At 41.2% G+C, this 18581-nt stretch overlaps 2 protein-coding genes across 2 annotated transcripts in view; both read left to right on the top strand.

Moving 5' to 3' along the window:
* ENTREP2 (endosomal transmembrane epsin interactor 2) overlaps nt 1-18581 on the top strand; it is a 247543-nt gene that overhangs the window by 180863 nt on the left and 48099 nt on the right. The window contains exon 3 of the mRNA XM_068990964.1: nt 13550-13660. Within this exon, the coding sequence (XP_068847065.1) occupies nt 13550-13660 (111 nt within the window). The remainder of the gene's footprint in view (nt 1-13549; nt 13661-18581) is intronic.
* Nucleotides 6278-7651, top strand: NSMCE3 (NSE3 homolog, SMC5-SMC6 complex component). The gene has a single exon (XM_068991433.1). The coding sequence runs from the start codon at nt 6278-6280 to the stop codon at nt 7133-7135; it is 858 nt and encodes a 285-aa protein (XP_068847534.1). The 3' UTR covers nt 7136-7651.

Below are 18581 nucleotides of genomic sequence, written 5' to 3'. Positions count from 1 at the left end.
TCTGTGTGGTTTCATGCTTGTATGATTTTTGTCTCTTCTTGAAATTCAGAAAATCTGCCAGCACATATCTAAAGTCTGCCTTTTCAGAACACTTTCAAGCAGAAAACCCAAACTGCTTCTTCTTTGATGTTGTTTGCTTCTTCTGTCATTTTTTTCCTCCCCAAACTTGTAATTTAAAATGTAAATTATTTACTTATTGTGCCTCCTGCTTCTACCCTTTATAACTTGATATTTCATTTGTGATTTTCATTTCATTAACTTTTTGTTCTCTATTATGGGACATGTCTTTCATTTGAGCCTCCTAAAATAGTAATTTGGTTTTCTGCAGGGAATGTTCTCTTTAATGGTGCCTCTCTTGAAGTTTTAAATGAAAAAACTCCAGCATTATTCTGTTCTAGAAGCAGTTTGTTGTGCTCTAATAATATCTCCTTATGTGTTCTCATTATGTTTCCATTATATGGACTATTTGTTTCCTCCATTAGTTCTGCCCCATGGTAGCCATCTGTTCTAGAATTCAGCTCTCTCCTTCCTTCAAATCACTGTGCATCTTAGGAGTTTTCTTTGCCTGATCATTTTTTTTTAAAAAAATTTATATATCCATTTATTATTTATTTATTTTTGGCTGTGATCTTGCTCCACTACCTGAGCTTCAGCATCATCTCAAGCCTACATTCGAATGGCTACAGATCTCAGAGCCAGGTGGAAAGGACTGGTACCTTGGGATTCCTACATCTACAGGTGTCAGTTGAGGTGCTCTGGAGCTGTTTTTAGCTGGAAGTGATATAAAAACGAATTCACAAAAGCTGAAACAGCAAAAGTAGTTACTGTCTTAAATGATAAACCCAGAGGTGGACTGGTCTAGAGTTGACTGGGTCGGTAGCCTGCCATAGTTTTCAAAATATGTGCAGGGAGCTGTGAGTGACAACCTTGTATTTTTAAAGCCCCGCCCCCAACTATGTAGTCATTTCCAATCCCAACCAGTCCTCACTTAACAATCATCCTTGCTTCCTGCCACCTCTGATCCTAATTCTTGACCACTTATGTAACCTTGTCTTTTTCTGCCTTTGTAAAGCCTCCTTCATTTTGTCATCTGAGGGACCACAATTCAAGTTTTTCTTGGATCTGTGTCTCCAGGCCTGCGGTGCCAAAAAATCTCCAACACCTCTTTACTTCCAGTAGGTCTCCATTCTGGGAATTTTTGGTTAACATAGGTAACGATACCTCATCGAGTTCCGTTCCTATGAAACAAGGCTCATTCTTCAGCTCCCTGTTTTCCCTGAGAGAATGGGTTTAGAATTTGCTCAGTTTTGAGTGAGGGTAATCTACTCTCAGGAAGGTACAGCAGAAGGAGGGGATTTTACTTGTTTCAGTAACCAGCTCTCCTCAGGAGTCTGACCGTGAACTCCAGATCTCGGGATTCAGACAGCAGCACGGGGACTGCTCCTCCATCTCTAAGGGCTCCTCTGCATTGGCTTGCACCTCAAACAGGTGACTCCCTAGCGAAGGCAAACCTGGCTGGGCATTCATCACCCATCAGCTTGTTCACTAGGAGGAAAGAGAACTTGTGTGACCCCTGAGAGGACACTGCTTGGACTCCTGACCAGTCACTGAGCCACATGCAAGCAGGAAAAGAGGGCCTCCGAGAAATGGGGAAGGACAGATACAGAAAAGAGGGCAGAAGCAAGCAAATAAACAGCAACTTATTGGCCACTAATAAGACCTTATGTGTTTGTAACCTTTTAACTTAATAAGCCTTGTTGGTTTTCCTAAGTAAAAGACCCCGGGTGATTGTAGGATACATATCTCTTGAAAAGAGTCCAAGAGGAGGCTTCTGGGCCAAATGGCTACAATGCTTGAAAGATGCTGCCTCATTGAGCCCACCTCTCCACTCCCTTTCACCACCCATAGAAGGCTCTGTTGCCACTTAATATATTCTTTCCTGAGGGACAAAGTGTTATTAGGTAGTCCTATCACATGATTTAACCAGGATGGATCTTAGTTACACGTGAGCACATACAAGGGGTTTCATTAAAAGCATGAAACTATCCGGATTGCTTTTCCTGCCATCTATGCACGGACATAGCATCTGCCTACCCACCCACCCCAACTACTGTATTCACGTATCGTGCTCCATCCACTTCTTTCCATTGGAAAAAGCAGAGAAACTGCTCATACATGGCGACTGCATGCTTTATCATTACTTTTCATTCCCAAAAGTCTCTACCTGCTTTTCAAGTTGTGTTGGTTTCTGCTGTACAATAATGTGAATCAGTCATAAGTATGTATATCTGCCCTCCATCATGAGCCTCCCTCTCACCCTTCCATCTCACGCCTGTAGGTGATCACAGAACACTGAGCTGAGCTCCCTGTGCTATACAGCAGCTTCCCGCCAGGTATCTATTTTACCCATGGTGGTGTATATAGGTCAGTGCATTGAAATATATACATATTACCTACCTGCTTTTTGTACTAGGTTGAAGTCATAAATTTAAAACCTTCTTCTATTTCTGTAAGAACTTCTGCTGAATGAAGAGGAGAATCTAGTAGATAATAGAGATGATTAGAGCTTCTTAGCAGGCATTTGCTACCAAGGAGATGATATAAAGCAATTAATTACTTAGAAGCATCTAAAGAGCAGTACATACTAGGCATTTCTTTGTTCAATGGACTTGAAATCTCAGCTAGTTCAGTTTTTGCCTCAAATAAAAATTTTTTGGGGGGGTCAAGTAATAAAAATACTAAGGTCATTAACATAAAGTGTTCGCACATGTTTTTCTTTTTTAACCACTTGTTCTTATTCCTCCACTGGCTGAACAAAAAGTCATAAATATCATACTCACTTGAATTTGATGAATTTACTTACAACTTGAATGTGTGCAACTTCTGCGGAGAAGGCAATGACACCCCACTCCAGTACTCTTGCCTGGAAAATCCCTGGTGGGCTGCAGTCCATGGGGTCGCGAAGAGTCAGACATGACTAAGCGACTTCACTTTCACTTTTCACTTTCATGCATTGGAGAAGGAAATGGCAACCCACTCCAATGTTCTTGCCTGGAGAATCCCAGGGACGGGGGAGCCTGGTGGGCTGCCGTCTGTGGGGTCGTACAGAGTCAGACACGACTGAAGCAACTTAGCAGCAGCAGCGACAGCAACTTCTGAGGCATGATGTCACAATGAAGTTAAAATTCACTGAAAGTATATTTTTCATTTATCTCCCAGCCAAGAAAATCAACACTGAATTTCACTTTTTAAAAGAAAATTAATAGCACCTTGGTAATTTTTTCCAGACTCTTCCTGATTTTGGTGTACATGTGCTTCACTGCAGTAAACCTTTTCTACATATAGCTTTGACAGCCCTCAAATACCATTGGTCCTCCATAGTCACAGGTTCTGCATCTGTGGGTTTAAACAATTGCAGATCAAAAATATGAGAAAAAAGAAAAATCCATAAAGTGCCAAAAAATCAAAACTTAAATTTGCTGAGTGCTAGCAACTATTTACACAGCAGTTAAATTGTACTTATAACTGTTTGCCTAGCATTTATATCATATAGATATTAAAATAATCTAGAGGTGTTTGCTGACGTGCATGGGTTTGATGGACAGGGAGGCCTGACGTGCTGTGATTCATGGGGTCGCAAAGAGTCGGACACGACTGAGCGACTGAACTGAACTGATGCTATTTTGTATAAGAGCCTTGAGCATCTAAGTATTTTCATATCTCAGGGGGTTCTAGCACCAGTTGCCAGAAGCCAAGGGAGGACTGTTTAACATAAAACCCCTGAAGGAAACACAGGCCCTGTGCTAGGTGTTTGGCAAACCTCTCATCTTAGTCCCCTGAAGCCTGGACTAGTAGTCTCATTTTGTTTTTTGGGAACAGAAGGGAGTATTAGCAGCTTTCCCTCTAGTCTAGATCCATCTGACTCCCAAACCTTTATTTTTCAAGGTCCTGGTATCTGTGTTCTCTGTGTGCTCAGCATATGGTTGAGAGCAGTCTCTGGAGGTAGGCTGCCTGCCTTAGTTCAGATCCACAGCTTCAGCTTCCTTGCTACAGTTAACATTCTTCTCTGTGCCTCAGTTTCTTCATCTGTGTGAAAAGGTGATAAAAGCATAGGCCTCGCAGGGCTGTTGTGAAGATTAAATGAGGTAATACCTGGACTTCTCAGAAGGTTTGATCCAAATTTATATTTATTACTGTTAGTGTTATTACTGCCATCCTCATCACAACAGTGTCAGTGTCAGTTCCCGTGTCAGCCTGAGGTGGACTGTGGCCTGGGAGACATCTCCCTGCAGTGCTTAAAACATCACCCTAATCCTATTAATTTACATCTCTATTTTCCAGACGCTGTGTAGAGAGGTGTTTTAAGACTTAAAACTGGTATTTTTTTTCACCCATTTTGAGTATGACATCTGCTATCTGGGTAAAGATGTTGATTTTCATAGTCACAGGGGTTGCTAGACCTGTGGGATTACTAGGTAACTGAAAGTGACTACCTGAGCAAGACAAAACACTAAAAACCCAGCCCAGCTATTGACAATGGCTTTCCTCTTATTTCCCATTTCTGTCATCTTTTGGTAGATTTTTTTAAACTTGAGATACAATTGATCTTTCTGAAGGGACTTTTTGCAGGATTCTCAACTGTAGGAGGTTTCTTTGCATTTGAGTTTAAATTTTAATTTGCAAGTAAACTGAAGCAGTGGATTGTCCCATTGTGAAAGAAAAAAATGAGTGCCTTGATGATACATTTGTTTTTCTTAGCAGGCTTCTGCCATTAAGATTGATGCTTGGGGATATACTGTTAGATCTTGTGTGGAACAGAAAGTTATTACTCATAGTTTACCAGATTTTAGCATTCTTGGATCACAACACAGAATATCATTTTACATTTAGTATTGCTTTTCCAGTGCCATTATCAGATTGCATTTTCATAGTAAATTACAACAAAATTTTATGCTACCAACATTTAATGAAATTTTAATAAGGTTGTGTTTTGATGTTATTATTCAAATAATGTGTTGTGAATTGCTTTCCTTTGAATATATCTGCATTAAAGAGGAACTCAACTTGATTTGGTTCTTTGAACAGTTTACCCACTTTGGTAGCTTTAAGAAGACAAAGAGGGAAATTAAGTTTTGCCTTTGCAAGTCAGTAAATAGAAAAGGAACCCATTTGCTAGGATCTGTGGATGTAATGGCAGCAGATTGCAGATGGTTTGAGTTAATGAAATGACTCACGTTGGTTACTAAAGCAGCACAATTAAAAATATAAAGTAGATATTTCACAGATTATGAGGGATGATAACCTGGAGTTTTCGCTTTCTCGTTGATCTCTAAGGCTAGAGACTCACATGTTAGTAATTCTTGGTCAGAGATGCCCCAAATTAAATGGTAGTCTCTTGAGACGACTTCTCTGTTGGTAGCATTCTCTTAGCCATTTCTGCCAGATCTGTGGTTGTGAGCCCAAGGCCCATCTTTCCATGAGCACGTGCTTCCAAGAGATAAAACTCCCCGGACCAAGCAAAAACTCTCCACTTATCGTGCTTTCTGGGGTGACTGTGCCATAGCTGTCCGGCTGAGAGTTGATTACACAGAATATCAAAGCTGAAAGGTGAAAAGACACAGAGAAAGAGCGCTGTATGCGAGACGAGGCTGTGTTTACCATTGTTTCTAAACAGACTCGGGCTTTAGAGAAAGTAACTGGTGGAAAATGGTGAGAAGGGGCTGGCGAAGGCAAACTAGTAGTCCTTGGGGTCTTTTAATTGTCTTTACGTCGTTTTGTGTGGAAAGAAATTGCTCTTACTTCCTTTCCACGCTCTTCGCCGTATTTTTCTCCCATATTCATCCTGGTAGTTTCCTTCACCTACAAACAGCCCTGATTTCAGAGCTTTTGACTCAAGTTTCTACAGCTCTGGCCTGGGTATGATCCTGAGCCAAGCCGCACACTCGCTCAGGAGCTCTGCTTCCTGTTCGCCATCTGCAGGGTTTGGTAATAACGACGACACTTAATCATAATAAAGCCCGCAAGGCTGCAAGGAGTACCGGCTTCTTACCGCCGCCGTCCGCGGCCGCTGGCCAGACGAGAGCGACCTCTAGACGCGGCGCGGCCTCGATGACGCAACGCGCAGCCTCCGTGACGCAAGCGCGCAGCTTCTGTGACACAACCGCTTCTCCTCCGGGCCCTCCCACAGCCACACGGACTAACGGCTAACCGACCTTCAATCCCTGCCACCGCTGCCGGTTACGGGGAGTCCGCGCGGTCGGGGTCCCGCCGCCGCGACATGTCGCAAAAGCCGAAGAGCCGGAGCCGCCCCAGTTCCCAGGGCGAGCGGGAGCCGGGTGGCGGCGGCGAGGAGGCCCCGAGCACGTCTCGCGGGCCGGGAGGCGCCGCGTCGCAGCGGCGGGCCCAGGCCTCCCCCGCGCCGGGGCCGCGCTCGCAGAAGCAGCTGGAGCTGAAGGTGGCGGAGCTGGTGCAGTTCTTGTTGATCAAGGACCAGAGGAAGATCCCTATCCGCCGCACCGACATCCTGCGGCATGTGGTCGGCGACTACAAGGATGTGCTCCCAGAGCTGCTGCAGCGGGCGGCCGAGCGCCTGGAGTACGTGTTCGGGTACCGGCTGGTGGAGCTGGAGCCGCGCAGCAACACCTACATTCTGGTCAACACGCTGGAACCGGTGGAAGAGGACGCGGAGGTGCGCGGCGACCAGGGAACGCCCACCACTGGGCTGCTCATGATCGTGCTGGGGCTCATCTTCATGAAAGGCAATACCATCAAGGAGACCGAGGTCTGGGACTTCCTGCGGCGCCTCGGGGTACACCCCAACAAGAAGCACCTCATTTTCGGGGAACCCAAGAAGCTCATCACCGAGGACTTCGTGCGGCAGCGATACCTGGATTACCGGCGCATCCCGCACACGGACCCCGTGGACTACGAGCTCCAGTGGGGCCCGCGCACCAACCTGGAGACCAGCAAGATGAAGGTGCTCAAGTTTGTGGCTAAAGTCCACAACCAAGACCCCAAGGACTGGCCGGCGCAGTACTGCGAGGCTTTGGCGGACGAGGAGGCCAGGGCCAGACCCCAGCCCGCGGGCCCGAGTCCAGCCACTGCCTCTGCCCCAACCCCTGCTCCTGTCTCTTGAAATCTGAGACACACCCCAGGGCCCGCTCCCTCCCCGGGGGAAGGGTTGGAGGTGGGAGGAAGCATCTTGCTTGTTTAAATGCGTAGTAGTTCCAGGACGTGTTTGCAAACTTTAATTCTTGTAATGTTGTAAGTCGTTTTGATTCTAAAATTTCATTTAGAGGGTGACTTGTTTTGTTTTGATTTGCTTCGGTGTCTGTGTTTTTTGGTGTAAAGATCTTGTTAGCTTTATAAAGCGAATTGGAAAACTTCCTACCCGGATCTGGAACTGCCAAGGAAATATAAGCGAACTGGCCCTTGTCCGGCCTTTGAACTGCCCCACTCTGTAAAGGAAAAGTCTTCCTAAATTGAAAACGAAAATGTAATTGCCTATATCCCCTATTACCTTAATGCAGCTATTTTAAAAATCTGTTTTCTATGCATATAAGCATTTTGAGTCATTCTAAGCCATGTGTGTATTGTAGTTTTTTCAAATAATTTTTTACATTGATAATTACTATGCTGTGTGGCTGACCATTTTGTTCAATTTTTTTTGCTACTATAGTTATAATAAATACTGTATTTTTGAAGCAATTTAGCATTATGCATTTATTTTAACCCTAACTCATGAGAAATTTCATGACTGAAAACCAGCATCATAAGGAAAAAAGAAGACAATTTTTGCTACATATCATTGAGGTAAATAGTGTTTTGTTGAAGTTGCTTTACTTTTATATGTGTGACATACTGGATCATGATGTAAAATTATTTCTGTGGGTCATGGAAAAGTTGATAAAAGTCTTAGTGATTAACCATGCTTATTTGGGAATCAGACTACCTGGGTTCAGATTCTGCCTCACTTACAAATTTAAGGAGATTAAGTTGTACACAGACCTTTCCTCACCTAAAAAACGGGTTGATGCTGCCTGTTACTGTGTATGGTAGTGTGATAATTAGGTATGGAAGTTTATGTAAAGTTATGGGCACAAATTTGTTTAAATTGGGCTTTTTTTCCTTGGCTTAGGACTGTTAAAGTTTTTTCTTTTTAACTTTTTCTTTCATTCTCTTGTAAATCATGACTGTTCCTCTAGTCCGACTCTACTGTGTGGTTTATGGAAAAATAGCTCACAATGGAGCCCACATAAACAGAGCAGAAAGTAAGATCCAACCGGGCTTGGAGGGGGTGTCTACAGTGTAGTGAACAGGATATGGGGTTTTGAGGTTGTCTGACATCTCAGGACAGTACAGAACCCACCTGCTAATGTGGGAGACCCTGAGTTGGGAAAATCCCCTGGAGAAGGGACTGGCAGTCCACCCTAGTATTCTTGCCTGGGAAATCTGAATTCTAGCCTGGTGGGCTACAGTCAATGAAGTAGCAAAGAGTCTGTCAGGGCTTATCAACTTAACAGCAGCAGCCTGAGTGAACCTGAAAGTGAAAGTGCACATCCCTCAGTCGTGTCCACCTCTTTGCGGCACCATGGACTATACAGTCCTTGGAATTCTCTAGGCCAGAATACTGGAGTGGGTAGCCTTTCCCTTCTCCAGGGGATCTTCCCAACCCAGGGATTGAACCCAGGTCTCCCACATTGCTTTCGGATTCCTTACCAGCTGAACCACAAGGGAAGCCCAGGAATACTGGAGTGGGTAGCCCACCCCTTCTCCAGGGGAATCTTCCCAACCAGGAATTGAACTGGAATCTCCTGCATTCCAGGTGGATTCTTTACCAACTGAGCTATCAGGGGAGCCCCGAGTGAACCTGAGGCAAAACCCATTTGACCTACTTTGGTCATGTAACAGGAGAAAGTATCTCTGCTGTGTTAAGACACCGAGATTCTGGAGTTATTTGTAACCTGTCCTATCCTGAATGATTCAGAAGTTGAGGAAGCTAATACTGGGGACGTTGGAAAGAAGTGTGATATAATGGAAAAGCATTTGGTAAAAGCCCTTTTTGTAGTGACTTGAGCAGATCGTGCACCTAATGAACCCAATGACTCTGAAGTTAAGAAACAGTACATTGGTAGCAGAAGTGTTAGGTGCTGTGGCTGCATTTAGGAAAACAAACAGGAAAGAGATGAACTCAGAAAATATTTGACTGGTTTGTATCCAGGAATGAACAATACAGAACTGTGTTGATATGTAACTACATCTGAACCCCCAATTGGTAAATAAAACAGAGAGAAGGCTAATTAAATCACATTCTCAGGCAAAAATCAAATCTGTGTTATAGTTGTCACTCACATTGTTAAAACATCTGAATGGATTCGAGTGGTTTAGGATAAAGGTTAGGTAGGAGTTGGATGCCCAACAAAGATTTTTAAAAGAACAATATGAAAGAAGAAGAGTTGAAGTGTGGCCTGTCCACCAAAAACATGAAGGTCAGAGGGGCACAGTCAAATCAATGAGAGAAGGACTGAGAGGAGCACAAAGGGAGTAAATATGCTTACAGCAAACCTAAGGTGTGTGTCTAGAAAAAAAGTACAGGTGTACCTAGTGGCACATGGCACCAAATTGAATCAAATTGTTTTTTTTCCTCCCATTATTTTATAATTTGTGTTGGGGTAAGTTGATTTACAGTGTTGGGGGAGGGAGAGGGATAAATTGGGGGGAGAGTTGATCTGTCAAAGAAAAGTTTGCCTGAACTTTCAGTTTATAACTGCTTAAGGCCTAAATAACCCTTAGGTCTTCACTTTTTATGAGCCAATACCTATAGGAGGTACTGCAAAGTATAGAATCCCAGAGTGGAATCAAGATACATAGCACCCCAAATGTCATGACCTTGCCTAAGTTTAAAAAAAGAAAAACAGGAAATTCCCTGGTGGTCCAGTGGTTAGGACTCCGAGCTTTCACTGCCAATGGGCCTCGGGTTCAACCCCCAGTTAGGAAACTAAGATCACACAAGCTGTGAAGCGTGTCTGAAAAAAAAAAAAAACTACCTTTAGGAGAAGGGAGGAAGTAGAATGGATGAGGGATGAGATAGAATAAAAGCTAGACTTATTTAAAACTCATGGATTTGACTTTAAGAGTCTTTTATATAATTGCAAGCAATATAAACTTAGAAAACCATCCCTAACAAAAATGAGACAATAACCTAGGTTCCCAGTTGGTAGCATAACCACACATAAAGGAACCCCGGTGACTCTAGGACACCATAATTTGGGTACATATCCTGGTAGAATGTTCTCTGAGGATAAAAGGAAACAGAAAAACCTTTAATAATCATGTTTTTGGTGGTAATATTAACATTGTTACTTTGAGACTTGTGGGTATTATGAGATTAAATCAGATGGTTAATTATAATGAGAAGTAAGGTTTGGGGCATGGTTGAAAGGAAGTGGAGATATAAGGTTGATGTGATTAAATAAAAACCCTGTAGTTGTGAATTTGAATCCAAGGTTGCAGTATGAACACATATGTTATACCTAACAACTGAAAATGCTTAAAACAGTGATCACCCAAGCAGCAAGAGCACCTTTAGCATGGAAACTGTGTTATCTAAATGTTGTTCAGTTGATAAGTCATGTCCATCTCTGTGACCTCATAGACTGCAGCACATCAGTCTTCCCTGTCCTCCACTGTCTCCCAGAGTTGGCTCAAATACATGTCCATTGAGTTGGTGTTGCTATCTAACCATCTCATCCTCTGTCAACTCCTCCTCCTCCTACCCTCAATCTTTCCCAGCATCAGTCTTTTCCAATGAGTCGGCTCTTCCTATCAGGTGGCCAGAGTATTGCAGTTTCAGCTTCAGCTTCAGCATCAGTCCTTCCAATGAATATTCAGGGTTGATTTCCTTTAGGATTGACTGGTTTGATTTCCTTGCAGTCCAAGGGACTCTCAAGAGTCTTTGCCCGCACCACAGTTTGAAAGCATCTATTCTTCAGCGCCATTCTCTTTGAAAAGAATCAGGGCTTACTGGTGAAATGCCTGATTTCAGAACTAGGCCAAGAAATGTGTATGATGACCCTGGAACATGATAGCTTTCAAAGTAAATTAGTATTGTGTTAACTTGAATTGAGTCTCTCTTGCAAATGACTCCAGTGACTGAAACATATCCAGTGTGTTTAAGTTTATCCTTCATAATGATTCAAATACACACACACATTCCAAACAAACAATACCTTTGAAGAAAGCTAGGGATCCAACTAATTTTTTTTAATTCTTTGAAAAACATTGTATTTGACTCATTCTTTAATGAAGGAACCAGTAAGATGTCACTACCAGTCTAAAAGAGAATTCACAGAATGTACACACATAGGCAATCAAGAATGCAGAAATGAATTTACAAAAGATGTAAAAGTGGTGAGCATCCATGCAGGGATAATCATTACATTCCACCAGACAAAATTCAGTTATATTTCTATTGTCAAAAATCGTTGCATTAGCATGAATATTCTACATCTTACTGAGTTGTAAAATAAAGACAGCAAACACAGGCAACTCAAAAAGGTGCATTAGACAGGATCCAGTATTTTTTTTCCTCCCATTTCAAAGTATTTTACAAGTTTTCATGATACTCTCCCCCTTCTTGATCATATTTTTTCAAGTTTTGTTTCATTAGATTTAAGTGTGGCAAGAGTATTAACTAACCACATAGGCTTGAGTTTATCTTGCAAGTCTGGCAACATATCAGCTAATTATTTTGAAATCTGGAAGATAAATGTAAAGAATCTAACTTGTAGCCTTTCCCTATATGAACCTATACTTTAAGGCAAACAGTTAATGAGGAAGAGTCTCCTTCTATATCTTGATTTCCACGAATAAAGAGAGTAGAAATGATGGCTTTAGCACTAATTTGGAAACCCTAATAAATGAATGGACCTAAGCAATCCTGAAATATGGCTGCTAAGGAATGGTGGCACAGATGTAGAGGACAGACTGTGGACACAATGGGTGAAGGAGAACGTGGGATGAATCCAAAGAGCAGCATTGATATATATACTGCTGCTGCTGCTAAGTCGCTTCAGATGTGTCCGACTCTATGTGACCCCATAGATGGCAGCCCACCAGGCTCCCCCATCCCTGGGATTCTCCAGGCAAGAACACTGGAGTGAGTTGCCATTTCCTTCTCCAATGCATGAAAGTGAAAGTGAAGTCGTTCAGTCGTGTCCAACTCTTCGTGACCCCATGGGCTGCAGCCTACCAGGCTCCTCCATCCGTGGGATTTTCCAGGCAAGAGTACTGGAATGGGGTGCCATTGCTTCGGGTTATACTCCCGAAGATATATATACTACCATGTGTGAAATAGATAGCTAATGGGAAATTGCTGTATAACACAGGGAGCCCAACCTAGTGCTCTGTGATGATCTAGAGGGGTGGGATTAGGGGAGAAGAGAGTTCAAGAGGGAGGGGGTATGTGTATACTTATGGCTGATTCACACTGTTGTACAGCAGAAACCAACACAACATTGTAAAGCAATTACCCTCCAATTAAAAATAAAATAAAATAAAGTTTTTTAAATGGCTGCTAAGATCACAGAGAGACATTATTTACCTTCTGTTAGTCTGAATTTGATCAACCTCTGAATCTATCAATGAAATTATAAAATTTACAAAAATGGAAAAACATTAAGTGATAGGAGACAAAGTGTAGCCTATAGAAAACTATAGGATTAGTGAAAAGATTTCAAGGAAGAAAAAGCCCATAGTGGAAGGAAAAGCACATTGATTTAAAAATATCTAAACTTTAGAGCCACCAGTTTCAGTGTGGAACTCCTTTGTATCTTGTGTAACCTGATTCAAACAAAATATGAAGAAAGGTTGAAACAAGTGTGAACTGTAAATATATTAATGCATTATTATCATAGACGTGATAGCAGCATTTTATGTTTTCAAAAAGTTTTATTATTTTAGAAATATACACTGAAATATTTAAGGATGAAGTCATATGCTGTCTAATATTTGCTACAAAATAATTTGGAGGGGAGAGAGTATAAATGATAAAACTGATGGTCTGGATTAATCACCCTTGATGCTGGATGATGGGTGTGTTGGTGGGGTTCATTTTACTATTTTCTTTGGTTTTACATGTGTATGAAATTTTCCATAATAAAAATTACAAGACATAGACTTTCTAATAAATATACTTCTATCATTTGATTTTCTTTAGTAGTTTATATATCACTTGTTATTTTTGAGAGTATGTATCAATAACACTATGTTGAGACTATGGAATGTATAGTATTTTCAAGTTTAGCTTCTAAAATATTTATATATTTCAAATAAAATCATGGTTGCCGGCTATGGCTTTTCAGACACTACCTTTTCTATTTGATTTAAGGTAATATGATTTAAAATTTTTTAACAAATAATGCTTTCCTTGGAAACATAGAAATGTTATTCGTGTGATTATTTGATGGTCTGAAAGTTTTTTGAAAGCCAAATAATTTTTCCTCTGGTCTCTCCCAGTAAATGATAAATTTCTTATCTGGTTTGTTTCCAGATAACCTTTTTCATGCTGCTCTCGGCAGTGTGTGTGATGCTGAATTTGGCTGGTTCAATACTTTCCTGTCAGAACGCTCAGCTCGTCAACTCCCTGGAAGGCTGTCAGTTGGTGAGTAATGAAACGCAAGCCATCTGATAAAGGTCATGGACTTTATGAAAGGGATTTCAAAAATAATTTTCCTGTATCCTTGGGTTTATTCTGATGTTTTAGCATTGTCTAAGGAATTCATGATGATTCCTTTCTTAAAAATTCTCCCAAATCAATATTGTTCTAGTAGTAAATCAGTTACTATGACTGTAGCACTGTTTTAGATGTCTAGAGTTTTGCCAAGACAATGGACTGTCATAGCAAACACCTCTCCCAACAACACAAGAGAATACCCTACACATGGTTGTCACCAGATGGTCAACACTGAAATCAGATTGATTATATTCTTTACAGCAAAAGAAGGAGAAGCTCTATACAGTCAGCAAAAACAGGACCAGGGGCTGACTGTGGCTCAGATCATGAACTCCTTATTGCCAAATTCAGACTTAAATTGAAGAAAGTGGGGAAAACCACTAGACCATTCAGGTATGACCTAAATCAAATCCCTTATGATTATACAGTGGAAGTAAGAAATAGATTTAAGGGACTAGATCTGATAGAGTGCCTGATGAACTATGGATGGAGGTTCATGACATTGTACAGGAGACAGGGATCAAGACCATTCCCATGGAAAAGAAATGCAAAAAAGCAAAATGGCTGTCTGAGGAGGCCTTACAAATAGCTGTGAAAAGAAGAGAAGTGAAAAGCAAAGGAGAAAAGGAAAGATATACCCATTTGAATGCAGAGTTCCAAAGAATAGGAAAGAGAGATAAGAAAGCCTTCTTCAGCGATCAATGCAAAGAAATAGAGGAAACAATAGAACGGGGAAAACTAGAGATCTCTTAAAGAAAATTAGAGATACCAAGGGAACCTTTCATGCAAGGATGGGCTCAATAAATGACAGAAATGGTAGGGACCTAACAGAAGCAGAAGATATTAAGAAGAGGTGGCAAGAATACACAGAAGAACTGTACAAAAAAGATCTTCACGACCCAGATAATCACGATGGTGTGATCACTCACCTAGAGCCAGACATCCTGGAATGTGAAGTCAAGTGGGCCTTAGGAAGCATCAGTACAAACAAAGCTAGTGGAGGTAATGGAATTCCTGTTGCGCTATTTCAAATCCTAAAAGATGATGCTGTGAAAGTGCTGCACTCAATATGCCAGCAAATTTGGAAAACTCAGCAGTGGCCACAGGACTGGAAAAGGTCAGTTTTCATTCCAGTCCCAAAGAAAGGCAATGCCAAAGAATGCTCAAACTACCGCACAATTGCAATCATCTCACACACTAGTAAAGTAATGCTCAAATTTCTCCAAGCCAGGCTTCAGCAATACGTGAACTGTGAACTTCCAGATGTTCAAACTGGTTTTAGAAAAGACAGAGGAACCAGAGATCAAATTGCCAACATCTGCTGGATCATGGAAAAAGCAAGAGAGTTCCAGAAAAACATCTTTTTCTGCTTTATTGACTATGCCAAAGCCTTTGACTGTGGGGATCACAATAAATTTTGGAAAATTCTGAAAGAGATGGGAATACCAGACCACCTGACCTGCCTCTTGAGAAACCTGTAAACAGGTCAGGAAGCAGCAGTTAGAACTGGACATGGAACAACAGACTGGTTCCAAATAGGAAAAGGAGTACGTCAAGGCTGTATATTGTCACCCTACTTATTTAACTTATATGCAGAGTATATCATGAGAAACACTGGGCTGGAAGAAGCACAAGCTGGAATCAAGATTGCTGGGAGAAATATCAATAACCTCAGATATGCAGATGACACCACCCTTATGGCAGAAAGTGAAGAAGAACTAAAGAGCCTCTTGATGAAAGTGAAAGAGGAGAGTGAAAAAGTTGGCTTAAAGCTCAACATTCAGAAAACGAAGATCATGGCATCCGGTCCCATCACTTCATGGCAGATAGATGGGGAAACAGTGGAAACAGTAGCTGACGTTATTTTGGGGGGCTCCAAAATCACTGCAGATGGTGACTGCAGCCATGAAGTTAAAAGACGCTTACTCCTTGGAAGGAAAGTTATGACCAACCTAGACAGCATGTTAAAAAGCAGAGACATTACTTTGCCAACAAAGGTCCATGTAGTCAAGGCTATGGTTTTTCCAGTAGTCATATGTGGATGTGAGAGTTAGACTATAAAGAAAGCTGAGCGCCAAAGAATTGATGCTTCTGAACTGTGGTGTTGGAGAAGACTCTTGAGAGTCCCTTGGACTGCAAGGAGGTCCAACCAGTCCATTCTAAAGGAGATCAATCCTGGGTGTTCTTTGGAAGGACTGATGCTGAAGCTGAAACTCCAGTACTTTGGCCACCTGATGCGCAGACCTGACTCATTTGAAAAGACCCTGATGCTGGGAAATATTGAGGACGGGAGGAGAAGGGGATGACAGAGGATGAGTTGGTTGGATGGCATCACTGACTCAATGGACATGAGTTGGTGATGGACAGGTAGGCCTGGCGTGCTGCAGTTCATGGGGTCACAAAGAGTCAGACACGACTGAGTGACTAAACTGAACTGAAGTAGTGATTATATTCTAACATTTGTTGCATTGATTTTTCTCTGCACTAAAGTTTTGAAAATCAATTTTGTAAGTCTGTTCTAAGTGCTGAGATAACATATAAGCTTGATAATGAGTGCATCCAAACAATTTAGTTCTCATTTTCCAATTTAAAAAGAGAATTATCTTTTCAAACCTGGAAAATTATAGGTTGTGTGCTGTAGATGGTGTGCTGTGGACTGAATTTTCGTTTGTTGAATTAAACCATTATATTTTATCACAACTTGGCTTCTCATTTGGTTATATTGAAACGTGCATGTGGTAGGCAGTGTGTGGCTGGGGTCTAGATCAACGTGTATCCTGTGACATTCAGTGCAAGTGCCAAGTGACCCCTGATGTGACCCTGGCACCTGAGTATGGGGCACTGGCATTTGTTTCTTTAACTTAGAGCCATGCCTCTTATTTTCTTGGGCTCTGAAATCACTGCAGATTATGACTGCAGCCATGAAATTAAAAGATATTTGCTCCTTGGAAGAAAAGCTATGACAAACCTAGACAGCATATTAAGAAGCAGAGACACCACTTTGCTGACAAAGGTCAGTGTAGTCAAAGCTATGGTTTTTCCAGTAGTCATGTATGGATGTAAGAGTTGGACCATAAAGAAGGCTGAGCCCAAAGAATTAACGGTTTCAAATTGTGGTCCTGGAGAAGACACTTGAGAGTCCCAACCAGTCAATCCTAAAGGAAATCAACCCCAAATATTCACTGGAAATACTGATGCTGAAGCTGAAGCTCCAGTACTTTGGCCAGGTGATGTGAAGAGCTGACTCATTGGAAATGATCCTGATACTGGGGAAAAGTATTAGGGCAGGAGGACAAGGGGGTGGCAGAGGATGAGATGGTTGGATGGCATCACTAACTCCATGGATGTGAGTTTGAGCAAACTCCAGGAGATAGTGAAACTAACCTGGTGTGCTGCAGTCAGTCCATGGGGTCGCAAAGAGTCAGACACAGCTGAATGACTGAACAATAACAATGCCCTCACAGCTACTTATGCACTGGCTGTCATTTCTGAGAGGTCAGGGGCTGTGCTGAACTGCTGCTGGCATTTTTATAAACTGTGTCCAGGGTTTTTATAAACAGTGTCCAGGGTTTTCAGTTGTTCTCCGAAGAACAGGGAAAGGCACATCTCCGTCATCTTCTTGGAAGCCAAAATGCAATTGATTTTTGTATATTTCATATGTTGAAATTTTTTGTTGACTCTAAAAGTTTTCCCAAAATTACCTTTTAGTTTCCAGGTAGACAGCCATATAAGCTAGGAAAATAAAGGTGCTTTCCCTTTGTTACAAATATTATAGAGCATATTTTTTCTTAACTTTTTACATTGATTGATATGGATTTAAATCAGTATTTAGTACCTTGTGATGCAATAGAGCTGTTTATTTTTTTAACTGAAGAAAAATTGCCTTACAATGTTGTGTTGGTTTCTGCTGTACAGCAGGACAAATCAGCCATAATTATACATGTATCACCTCCCTCTGGAACCTTCCTCTCCTCCCCCATCCCACCCTTCTAGGTAGACCTTTTTTTATTCTTCCAGTTTTATTGAGATATAATTTACATACAACACTGTATCCAGGTGTACAGAATAGCAATTAAAAAATTTTTTTTATTGGAGTCTAGCTAATTTACAATGTTGTGTTAATTTCTGCTGTACAGCAAAGTGCATCAGTTATATGTATACATATATTGACTTTTTTAGCTTCTTTCCCCACACAGCATCATGATTTGAGTTACATCATGAGATGATAATGATAGTAAGTTTTGTGAATATCCATCATCTCACATAGATACAAAAATTTTTAAATAGAAAAACACTTTTCATGGTGGATAACGAATGAATAAGTTGAAGCCTGTGGACACAGCAATAATGGAATTTAAAAATCATCCATAGCTAATCCTCTTATTTTAGAAATGGATGAAGAGTGAAAGTCTGTATCAATCAGATAGTTTATATAAACCAGAATCCCACAAGTCCTTACTTTTACATCCTACCTGTTGGATCTGAAAAATATATCTTTTCAAAGCCATGTTAAAATGGATACAGAAACTTGTTTTTTATTTAATATACAATGAACACCTATAGAAATGTCACCCAAAAATGCTTTTATTTCCAGAATAGAAATGGAAGAGTTAGGATTCATATAAATTTTTTAAATTTTTCAATTGAAAATTTATTTTTACTGATACATTTGTGAATTCACATGAAGTTATTAGAAATAATAGAAATCTTGTCGTTGTGTGTTGTTCTTAGTCCTATCCAACTCTTTGTGATCTCATCGACTGTAACCTGCCAGGCTCTTCTGTCCATGGGATTTCCCAGGCAAGAATACTGGAGTGGGTTACCATTCCCTTCTTCATGGAATCTTCCT

Source organism: Capricornis sumatraensis, chromosome 19, assembly GCF_032405125.1.
Source record: "Capricornis sumatraensis isolate serow.1 chromosome 19, serow.2, whole genome shotgun sequence".
Taxonomy (NCBI): domain Eukaryota; kingdom Metazoa; phylum Chordata; class Mammalia; order Artiodactyla; family Bovidae; genus Capricornis; species Capricornis sumatraensis.
The sequence above is the reverse complement of the archived record's forward strand: the minus strand, read 5'-3'. Positions and strand labels throughout refer to the sequence as shown.